A 12,003-nucleotide genomic window follows, 5' to 3' on the forward strand; every position below is an offset into this window, starting at 1 on the left:
CCCATTTGAAAGTCATTAGGGTGTTTTTTGAACCCCACATGTAAAATGGAATTGGAGCTGTCATTCTTTTAAATAGTTCATTAGATGATTTTGTTGTAATTGAGTGTAAATTAGGAAAATGAAAGCTTTTTAATTAAGGATTTTTGCAAGGGGGGTTATTTGTTTCTTGTAAAAGCTGAAGGTGAACTTCCTTTATATGTCGGAGACCCTACATATACTTAAATCAGTCATTTTTAGGTTTGCTTATCTTCTTGTGGCAGAGAGGCCGTAAAAGCTATTTAAAAACATGTATTTAAAAAACAGATGATAGTCTGGATAACACATTGCTTTTTCTATTTTGTACTTTAAGTTTCTGTCATCTGTGCTAGAACTGTACAGTTTTTGAATGGAAGCAATTTGGAATCATCAACTTAACTAGCAATTAAAGCTGCTCTTCCAGATATATGTTTGTGAATGCCATGTCAAGGGAAATGAAATATGCTGTAATCTTCACCGGAGTCTGTCACAAAGTGTGTAAAAATAGCAATGAAAATGTGTCAGTAGATAAACATTGCTGTTTGTGATCTTCCTCCATTGCTGTGTATTGTAGCTGTAATACAGCTGCAGACCTTGATGCATTGTAAAGACACCGTGGAGAAGACGGAATACGGCGTGTACTGTGCATCAGATGCAAAGCATGGCTGCAGAGTTTGTGCTCTAATAAAAGTATTGATGTAATTGCTGGTTTACAGTATATATGGTAGAGATGTTATTTGAATCTCCAGGCATATTTGGGGTTTTCTTGAAGTTTTGCCAAAAGATCTCATGGCATCTTGCCCTTAAAAAAAGAGCTCAGTCCAGAATCCTTCTAGGTGTAAAAGGCGCAGTGGTAAATACCATAGTAATCAGTGGCAAGTGCAGCACTGTAAGTCCAGAAAATAGAGTACTTCACCTGAAATTGTAACACAAACTCTTAAGAGCATTTTGCTAACAACAGAAAGGTGGGGTTTTTTCGCTCTGACTGTATTAAGTTTTTATGTTGGATGAAATATGAGCCCTTCTTTATGTTTTCTTCTTCCTTTAAAACCAGTTATATGGAATACATTCTTTCTCCTTAATTCTAATTATAGCATTTTCAAAATTCTCTATGATAAAGGGAAAATTTGACTGAACTGAACAGTAGAAAATGTTAGCCTTTTAGATGATCTTTGAGCTTGGCAACAGGAGAGAGAATCTCAGGAGATGTCTTAAAGAAGCAGCTTGTGGAAGATGCTTGGAGAAAAATGAATAGGGAGAAGTCCATAGAGATAGAAGTATCCTCTGCAAGCAGTAGAAAAAGAAAAAGCACTGTTCTTTTTCTTGATTGCCTTGTCATAAGTGCAGAAGATAGAAAAACTTTGGAGGAAGAGTGTTCACAAAAAGATTGGGGTAAGGTTACTGTGAAAAGAGACTTTCAAAAACTAGTAGTATTTGGTAGATGAAATAGTGAAGTGTGTTCTTAGTCATAAAAACTTGAGGGATGCTTCCTGGTTCTTGCTGCATTAAGACAGCATATGTATTGTTCAGTTTCAGGCTTTTATTTTAGAAGTTGAATAGTTGCAAGCAGTGTACAATAGTAGGGATCTATAATATGTGGAAAAGTAGTAATTTTTAACACTTGTAAGACATGCAAGTAAATCTTGCTGCAGCACCAGAGGAGAAATTAAGAAGTAGGACTTAGGAAGGGAAAACTGGCAAAATGCATTAAAAATACAAAGAAGCTTCCTCAGCAACATAAGCTGCTCATGGCACACAAATGAAGCTGCTCTGTCAAGAGGGTGCAAGATCTTAGAAAAGTGAGTACTAACACGATTTTGAATGACTATATTCAGGCAATGTGTCAGATACAAGAGGTAGTAATTTAAATTAATTCAAACCTGAGATAGGAGCTTCATGACTAATGTGTATTCACAATTTATGTAACATGTTTTTAATGAAAACACTTTATCTTTCAGAGATCCAGTTTACTTTGATGAAAATTGGCTGAACAGAATCAAAACTGAAGTAGGAGATAATTGGAGGCTAAAGGTATTTGACTTACTTTGCTTGTCTGTGAATCTGTATTTCAGTTCTTTATACTTACACAATATTGTCTAAATATTCTCACATTTCTGGATTAGGATCTTGCTTTATAGACAGTATTTTAAATTTTAGACCATTTGAATTATGCTTACTTGTTCTTATGTTGTATTGTCCTGCACAGTTTTAGCAAAGACGTCTTGAATTTTTAAACAGGTTTTAATGATTCAAAAGGAAAATAATAAAACAAGTGTTATGTATCAATTACATCTTGTTTTTCAAATGTTGAACGAGATATTTTCTTTTTTAATGCACACTGTGAAAGCAGCTTTTAAAAAAGCAGCTTTTGTGAGGAGAAATTGTATAAAAATAGAAACATAATAAGAAATATAATTAAAGAAAAATGGTAAAGCTTCCTTTTGCTTTTTCAGGTCTGCAGAGCTACTGAGTTTTAAGGGAGGAAGTAATGTTTTTTCTGTGTTTCTACTCAGCATGGTTTTTAACTGCAGTCTGTTTGCTGGGTCGTTTGTATCACTTGGCATTCTAGCACTTCTCTGCAAACCTGAAGGAAATAGAATTTACAAGAACTGTGAATGAGGAACATTTTGCTTTAGAATCTGAAGAACATGCAGTCTCACATGCAGATGTTAGTGTGGTTTTTGACTAGTTTTGTTCAGAGAATGATCTATGTGCTTTTCTAAATTTTCATTTTCAGCCTGACTAATTTGAGGGAAGAAAAATAGTTATGAATTTTCTGTTAGTTTTTGTTTCTTGTAAAACCATCTTGTTCCAGCCACCAAAACCCATTCTTAGCATCTGGGGAAGGACTACAACTGTGAAATGCTCTCGTACTTACAGGCTTGGCTACATCACTTTCTGAATTGCAGGAGCACACAGAATGCTGCATGAGACAAAGATGGAGCACACTACTGTTGTTTATGTTTTAACTTAGCCAGGAAATATATCAGCATGGTTTCTGCTGTTTGGCCAGCTGTGTGAAGTCTGGAATGCTTTAGAATGTTTTGTCTGCTAGGGCTGCCAGCAAAAGTGAGGGTACATTGACAAGGCGAATAAAAGACATGATCTCTGAAAAAGCTTTAGGACTCATTTGGCTTCTTCTGTAGAGCACTTCATATAAATGAATTTCTCAAAGAATTGTATGGAATTGCAAGTGAACAGCTAGATAAAAGATCTTTTCTGTAAAACATTTTTTGGGTTTTTTTGCTAAAGAATGTTGAAATCTTGGCTGTTAAATGTGGGGGATAACAAACTGAGAACTGTTCATTATAGGAACATTTGAGCTGATGGAATGTGGAGCATCAGCTTTTATAACTGTCATATGGAGTTTGAGGAATAAATATTTTATTTTTATGTCTTCCACCAATTTGGCAGATGTAAAAGCTTAGCAGGTGTGAAAGAAAAAAAAAGCTGAGCAATCTAGTAACTTCCTTATGTGACTGAGGTTGGCAAAGCATCAGGTCAAATTTCAGTTTCTTGCTGATGTCATTCCATCTTGTTTTTCAAGTGTCCATGTAAACAAGAACTAAAGACTGATTTTTTGGTTTGTTTTTTGTTTAAGAAATATGTATAATTCAGCTTTTTCTATACATTTTTAAAGACTACTTCCCTTTTAATGAGAAATACTAAAAGGCACAAGTGTGATACTTTAACTCTTGTTTTTTAATCAGGAAAGTAATCCTATACTTTGCCAACTGTTCTTTATATGTAAGAATTATTAATAGTTTAGTTTTCCAAATGTCTATCATAAAATCCTTCATTTAAAGTCTGGCTTGTAGGAACACTTCAGTCTGTGCATTTCTATTAATAGAATTATTGAGCTTGGAAAAGATCAAGTTGACTTTACCAAGTCCACAGTAAACCATGTCCCTAAACTCCACACCTACACCTTTTCTAAACACCTCCAGGGACAGTAACTCAACTACTTCCCTAGGCAGCCTGTTCCAATGCTTGACAACACCTTTGATGAAGAAATTTTTCATAATATCCAATTTTAACTTCCCCTGATGGAACTTGAGGCCATTTCCTCTTGACCTTTCACTTCCTAACTAAGAGAAGAGACTGGCCCTTAACTCACTACAACCTGCTTTTAGAAATGTATTCATTACTAGATTTAAGATGTGAGCATCATACTTGCATGACTGTAGAATATAGCTTTTACTTCATACTTTAAGTGCCATGAGAAGTGATAATTGTATTATCTCAAATGTTGTGGTAATGAACTGCATTATTTTCTTGTTGCTAAACATGGTCATTCTTTGCCTCTGATACCATCTGATGTAACAGTCAGCACTTGCTGATACCAAAACAAGCTCTTGGTATCATGAACCACATAAAGGAGGGCTGGTAGAGATTATTGTAGGTCTTGTACAGCCTACCTAACCACTGTTCATAGAAGTATTCAGAAAATGATAGAATCATAGAGTTGTTAAAGTTGGGAAGCACCTTTGAGTTCACCTGTCATCTTAGCACCACCACTGTGTTCACCACAACCCATTATTTCACCAAGTGCCATATCTGCACATTTTTTGAACAGTTCCATGGATGATGACTCTACCATTTTGCTAGGCAGTCTGTTCTAATGCTTTACAACCCTTTCTATGAAAATCATATACCTAATATTTAACCTAAAACTTACATGGTGCCACTTGAGGCCATTTCTTCTTGTCCTGTCACTTCTTACCTGGAATACCTGGAAGAAGGTAATGCGTGATGTGATCGTTAATTTTAAATTATGTGTTGTCCTTTATGGAGAAAAATCAAGTTGGTTTGTTTTGGTTTGGTTTGATTTGTTTGTTTGTTTTTGTTTGGGGTTTTTTTGTTGTTTTTTTTTTTGTTTGGGTTTTTTGGAGGGGGTGAGGGAAGGCATGGATTTGGTTAGTTTGGTTTTTTTAGCATTTCACTTTCTGATAACTGCAATGTTTTTGCTGTTGCTGTACCATTAAAAAAAACCCAAACTCACAGAGATATTTTTTTAATTATTAGTTTCAGAGCAGGTTGCCAGACTTGAGAAATTGAGCAATGCAGAGGAAAGAAAAAGGGAAATGCTAAAACTTGGGGAGTTTGGGAACTTGCAAAGTAGGAACCATTCAGCATGCATTCTGGTTCTTAGAGCTGACTAGATCTTTGTCTACTGTATTTATTAGAGAAATGTTATTTCTCCAGGGTTAAAATATCATGCTCATAGCATACATGTGTACATAGAGTACATATATATGTACATACATTTCTACATATGTGTACATAGTAGTATGTGTTTTCCCTTGGGCAACAAAAAGCTTTTCACTGGTGCCTTATCTGCAATTTTATGATGATTTACCAAAAAAAAAAAAGACATTAACTCTTTCTTTTCCCTCATGTACAATGAACACTTCTATATAGTCCAGATTTAAATTGTGTACAATATAGTATTTGATGGCAAAGGAAGTTGACATCTTGAACATAAAATCTATACTGAAAATGAAGAGTAGTTTAGAAAACAGTTGGCCAAAATTTTGCAGGAATGAAATTCCCTGCTCAAGAAAGAAATTGCTGATTTGATACATGTGTATCAGTTTTGGCAATTACAGAATAAACTGTTGGCTGTCTGAGGGATGGCATAGAATTGTCTCCCTTTCCCCCCATTACCTTCTATTCAGTGTGGGAAGGTTAGGAAGGGAAGGAAACACATTGTTCAGCTTGATTTCTGACGTTTTCTTCTGAACTTTTTGTTTAGCATTCAGACTACAACATCAGTTTGAAGTATAGTTTTATTGATGTTTATAGTAGCAATCTGTGTTAGTCTTGTGAACCTTCACTACCTAGCCTTTCTCGATGTTCCATCTATAATCAGAGATGAGACATGCTCCTGCAAAATGCAGTTTAAATCAGAAACCAAATGCCTGTGAGAGTGATACAAGCAGTGCACACACCCACCCACGCCCCCATGCCCACCCACCCCTCACCCCACCTGTTAACAGTTAACTGCAAAAGGATAAAAATGTACTTTAATGAGATATCTGAAGCGTATTGGTTGAGAATTCCCACACAACTTGAAAGTGTGCCCTAGCAACATTTCCAGAGGTTATTTGAGATCTGAAATAAAAAAAGAAAAGCTACTTTACACAGAGCCTTCAGCACAAACAGGGTTTCAGTCATACATGTGATATAAGGATAATGCAGACTTGGAGACTGGCTGTCATAATGTTGGAGAAAAACCAAGAAGTTAGATAACCCATGCTCCGTTGTTTTACAAGCTTAAGGGCATTTTCTATTGCCCATGTCATTCCCTTTGTTGCACAATATATTAGTAAAGAGAGAAATCTGGACAGACTGCCCTTACAAGCCTGAAAAACAGTAAGTAAATTGTAATTAAATAGAGATTTCTATATGACAGGTGAGAATAAAAGAAAAATAGGAATAAAAACAAGCAACTATTAAGTCCTGTGGTGTTGGCAGATCACATAATTTCTGCTTTCATTCCAGTCAGTTTATCAGGTTAATGCTGTGTTGAGGGTCAGTGTCATACTGAGCAGTCTCCTTAGTATGTAGTGCTATACTATAGCCAAGATGGCTGTTTACAGATGGTAATTTAACCTAGACAATACCCACACAACTCTGGTGCGAGTATTAGTGAAATTTAGGTGTTGAAAGAAGGAGTGAGAATATTCAGGTTGCCTTTGTGGATGCAGGTATCCTGTCATTCATAGTAAGAGATTGAGAAAGTAAACCAGAAAGGCCAGAAAGAGATTGAAAGTGGATAGAGGTTTGTCTAGAAATATTAATGGTCCATCTATGGTGAATTGCAACAAATTTCTGAGGTGAAATAAGGCTTAGTTGTAATTTTTTTTTTTTTTTTTTTTTTTTTAACCCCAGTAAACTTCATATCTTTTCCCTCAGGAATATGCCTGCAGGGATGAATGTTAAAAGGTGTTGGGAGGGTAGAGTTTTTATTTTTATGGAAAAGGTAGAAGTCAGGTTGCTAATGTAAACAATTAGACATCCCATGTAGTCATGGGCTGACATCCGAACAATGATTTAGTACTTTATAGCCCTAATCTATATTGGCAATTTTGTCTGTTGTGTTCTGACATTGTGTAATTTAATGATATTTGTTAACTACAGTTACATTTTCCTATGTGCACCTGTTACAACTTAGAATTCTGATCTAATTGGTTGTCTTTAACACTTTCTTGGGCTGTTGTTCATTTTCATTCAGGTGCTTGAGGTCTTCCTTCATATGCTTTGACCTCAACAGTCTTGCCAGAACCCTTCAGTTAAATTTCACTGTACAAAATACTAGTGTTAGTTTCCCTCTGATGATCCTGTCTCTGCCAGGGGCAGTAAAACAATCTAAGTTTATTCACTGCAAGCAAGTTAGAAAAAAAACTGAGAGCTGTCTGAGTAATACTGAAGATCATGATTAAGTTTAAGTCAATCTAATCTTAAAAGAAATCTATAAAAAGGCTGCTTTAACCTCACAGCTGTCTGATTGTGTGCCACATACAAAGATGATACAGTTACTTTTTGAAAGCAGGCTACTCTGGTACTGTTGATTGACAGTGGGATGAAATAGGACTGCAAAGATTGCTTCAAAAGGTTTTCAGTTTGTTTGCGGTTCTCTCAAGGATGCTGGCCTATAAGCTCATTTTTGTGACAAATTTTGATCAATACTGGTTTGTTCCAGTATCTCAAATCTAAGCGCTATAAAAGTTACATGGAAGAAGGTGACTATTTGTGTTTAAGGGATTTTAATTCAAAAATGCTTACAAGAAGAGGGGAAAAGAAGTATTTCACAGGTTTCCATTTGGTTTCTTATTTTTTTTGGGATTATGTTCAAGTTCAAGGTTCCTCACAGTATTCTCATCGGTAAACTGGACTTAAATTCTGCAACATGACCCTTGCGTGGCTCTTTCTGCAGCAGACTCAGGTAAATTATAAACCAGAAGATTTTAATTAATCAAGTTTGAAAATAATATCCCAATCAGTGCGCTATCTTTTGTGGTGATTTGACATAAAAATAAAATCTCCTAATTTCTTTAAATTCTTAAATCTGTTGCAGACTTTGGTTATGATTGTGCATTGCCTTTGAATGGTGGTCTTGGTTGCTCTTGGGCAGACACCTAGGAAGTAGTTGCACCTCTCACAGAACCATGCTGTGTTGTGTGTAATAGTACTGAAAAAGTCGGTGCTTTAGTGTAGAGGGTGTAAACTGCCTATTATGCCATTATGGGAGAGATAGTAAGTGTTCTGCTTTATGTGCTATAATGTAGCATCTCAAGTTCTCATTCTAGGTTGTCAGGGTATTTGATGTGTCACTTTTCAGGTTCGAATGATTTTTTGTTTCTTATATTACTTAAAATTCAGTGATTATGGACACAGTCAAGAATGTTCCTATATCTTAATAAGGAATCAACTTGTGGCACATGTTTCCAAGAGGAGTAGATTAATAGGAGTCAGGTAATCAGATTGTTACCACTTTGGTTTACTTGGCAAAAAATATTTTAGTGTGTGTATCCTGTTCCTTTCTTGAATTTGGAATCTACTTTCATTGCCTCATTTTGTTTGTTGACCACACTGAAGTGTTGAGTTTGTCTCTGGATTTCAGTATCACATTTCCTAACAGCCATCAGGTAATTTGAAACGTAAATAGCTTCTGTGAGTGGACAAAATCTCCTAACTGCGTATTTGTAGAATGCAGTCAAGAATGCAAAATTTATTGTGGGCTTCAAAGACAATTAGAACTTGAGAGGTTTTGCTCTCCCTTCATTGCAGTTCCAGTCTGCTGCTGTGGCTGCTGCATTCAGTGAGAGGACTTTGTGGATCTTGTTTCTATCAGTTTTAGTCTTTGCAGATCCTGTTTAAACTTCAGTCATAGAATCATTAGGTTGGAAAAGATCCTTAAGATCATAGAATCCAACCATAAACTGCCAAGTCCACCAATAAGTCATGTCCCAGTACCGCATCTAGGTCATTCTGCACACCACAGAGATGGTGACTTAATCATGTCCTGGGTAGCCTGTTAAAATGTTTGATAGTCCTTTTTGATAAAGAGATGTTTCCTGATACCCAGTCTAAACTCTTCCTGGCAAAACTTGAAGATATTTTCTCTTGTCTCATCTCCTGTTACCTGTGAGAAGAAGCTGACATCCATCTGGCTACACCCTCCTTTCAGGGAGTTGTAAAGAGTGATAAGGTCACCTCAGAGCCTAGTTTTCTCCAGACTAAACAACCCCAGCTCCCTCAGCTGCTTCTCTGTCCCAGGAAACAGTGCCCTGCTTCTATTATCTACATTCTTTTCTTAAATACTTGAACAGTAATTGATGGTAATCTTTAGCAGTCACTTTCAGCAAAGTCTTCTTTCTTGGTCTGAATTTCACCTGTAAAACCAATGGGCTTTTTTACTATTTTAAACACGCTATTTTCAGATACTTGATGCAAATGGATTTTTGCTGGGAAGGGAGCAATACTCAGTACTAGAGAAATGTGACATTATTGTGTATAGCAGGAAGTACTTAAGTGGTGCCATTGGTTATGTGAGTGAACAGAAGCTACCTTTGTATAGTAGTGAAGTCATCGCAGAGAAATGTGAATTTTGCCAGCTACTGTTAGAATGACATTCATTTGTAAAAACTGGGAGGGGGGAGGGGGGACAGAGGATGACAAGAACAAAAATGAAAGCACTAAGAGGAATAATTAATGAGAAAAATAACAAATTAAGATTTTATGGGTTGGGAATAAAGGATGATATTCAGCAGTAGCTGGTTTTGGTTTGGAAGAAGCGGTTTATCTCTGCAGAAAGTAGATTGCTAGGATACTTCAGGAGAAGAAAGGAGGAAATTAATGTTTTAACTTCTGGATGCAAAGATTATACCAAGATAAACAAGTATCTAAAATCATTCATGCTGTAGAATCTGATTTAAAGCCTGTCCAAGACAGTGTTATATTTTTCATGAATTTAAATGGGTTCTATGAATTAATAAAGATCTGTGATCACATCTGGAAGTCTGATCATAAGGGCCTCTTGCATAACTTTCATGATTCTAAATTTAACTGTGGGTAAATAGATGTAATTATATCTTTCTTTTGTGTGATTCTTCTGTGATCACCCACTTTACGATCATTTCTTTGTAAAATATTCCCTTGTATTCCTCCTTCTTGTCAAATAGGTAAGCAACCTGAAGAAAATTTTAAAAGGAATACTGGATTACAACCATGAGGTAAGACCTTCTTACTGTATCTGCTTGCCTTTTGAGTTCTGTATTTAAGTTAAGCTCTTGTAAATCAGTTGTACTCTGCAGGTTAAATTCTGACGTTTTCTTGCAAACATTTTGACACATATAATGATTCATGGCCTATTCCCTAGTCTTGGCCTTCTTTAAAACTTCTCACCTGTTTTATTGAATACTCAAGAGTTCCAGGGAAGAGTGATACACAAATTTTCTCATGTAAAGAGTAGATGGCTTTACTGACTATAGTCTGATGAAGGACTTTGTGTCTGAGGTACTGTAATGTATCTGTGATTTTTTTCTTTCCTCTGCAACTGAAATGCTTATATTTCCTTATTTTTCTCTTGAGGAGAGTTAGTAAACAGCATTTCTAGCCTTTTCCCACATTAAGACTTTAAATGAAATATTTTAATTCTGGGGTATTGGACTCAGCCCTTGTCATTCTCTCGTATTTTGGGCAAATGCAGCACTTAGTTATTCCAGAGGAGACAGTACTTTTTCTTTTAGTGGTGAATATTCAGCTGAAATACACTTTCAGTGATGTTTGAGACAAGTTGATCTGAACAGGGGGCAACACAAAATCCATAATATGCGTATTCTAGACATTGCTTGTTTAAAAATATTGTCTTCTCATAAATACTACAGAGATTAAGTTATTTATTAATAAATTGAAGTATTTTAAAAAGAAAAATTTAGTCTTAGGACGTCATCTTCAGTAACTGATTAGGTATCCAAGTTTAAATAAATGTGGAAAACTGATGATTAAGCAAGCTGGTCATGACTGGAAACACTAAAAAGAAACAGATCAGGATTTTGTTATAGAAAATTAATATTACTAAGACAAAGTGATACAATTTTCTTTTTGACTGGTTAATATGTATGATAATTAAGTCTTTGGTATAAAAACTTTACTATTAGGCAAGTTCTGAGCGGTTTCAATTTTTAATATGTGTGAAGGTAGTGCACACTTATAAATATGACTGGATTTTGGTTTAGCTTGGTATTTTTCCTGCTGAGGCAATGCTGGGGGTGATAGTAGAGGTAATCTGGATTCTACTAATGAATTCTGCTTATGTTTCCCTCAACATTCCCTCCTCCACTACAAAAATATAGATATGTAGGTGGATTTTACCTGATACAGCTAAAAGTCTTTGAAAAATGTGTATGTTAATGTTGTTCATCCTCAGAAATTCAGAAATTTGTGTTGTGTTCAGAAGAACAATCAGTAAAAATGCGACATTTGCTGTCTTTGTCTATTAAAGTATAGACAAACAACAAGCTTAAATTCACTATTTATAGCTTTCGTGCTTTGTTCTGCCACAGTTTCTTCCTGCAGACCTCTGCTGCTCTGGAAATGAAACTTTTAATTTCTTTGTAAATGTATAATATATTTTGTTTTTTGAAAATAAATGCTATTTTTCATCTCAAGATAGTTATGGTAGAGTCTATCCTTCATTTTCTTATTTCTTTCAGGGCTTTTGATGGGTTTTTGGTTTGTTTTTTTTTTAACTGAATTTTTTCTCTTGTTTATTTCAAACTCTGTTCACACCTTCATATCCTTGGCTTCTTCCTAGTGCCTGCCAATTTTACCTTTTCCCTTCAGCTTTCCACAACAGGAGTTCTATTGTCAGTGACTATGAAGTCACTGTATTGTTAGCTTAAGCCCAGCATTGTATATGAACAAAATTCAGGAACTACAGATCAATATATAAATGCATATCAGAATCAAAAGATGTTGTAT

General features: G+C 35.5%; 1 protein-coding gene across 4 annotated transcripts in view; it reads left to right on the forward strand.

Annotated features, from left to right (window-relative positions):
- HOOK3 (hook microtubule tethering protein 3) overlaps positions 1-12,003 on the forward strand; it is an 86,787-nt gene that overhangs the window by 20,837 nt on the left and 53,947 nt on the right. For 3 of the 4 annotated variants that reach the window (XM_058827021.1, XM_058827023.1, XM_058827022.1), the window contains exons 3-4: positions 1,974-2,046; positions 10,203-10,253. In XM_058827021.1, coding sequence (XP_058683004.1) covers positions 1,974-2,046; positions 10,203-10,253 — 124 coding nt within the window. Of the gene's footprint in view, positions 1-1,973; positions 2,047-7,874; positions 7,964-10,202; positions 10,254-12,003 lie in introns of all 4 variants that reach the window. The other variant, XM_058827024.1, reaches the window with a different exon arrangement.

This window comes from Poecile atricapillus, chromosome Z (genome assembly GCF_030490865.1).
Source record: "Poecile atricapillus isolate bPoeAtr1 chromosome Z, bPoeAtr1.hap1, whole genome shotgun sequence".
Taxonomy (NCBI): Eukaryota; Metazoa; Chordata; class Aves; order Passeriformes; family Paridae; genus Poecile; species Poecile atricapillus.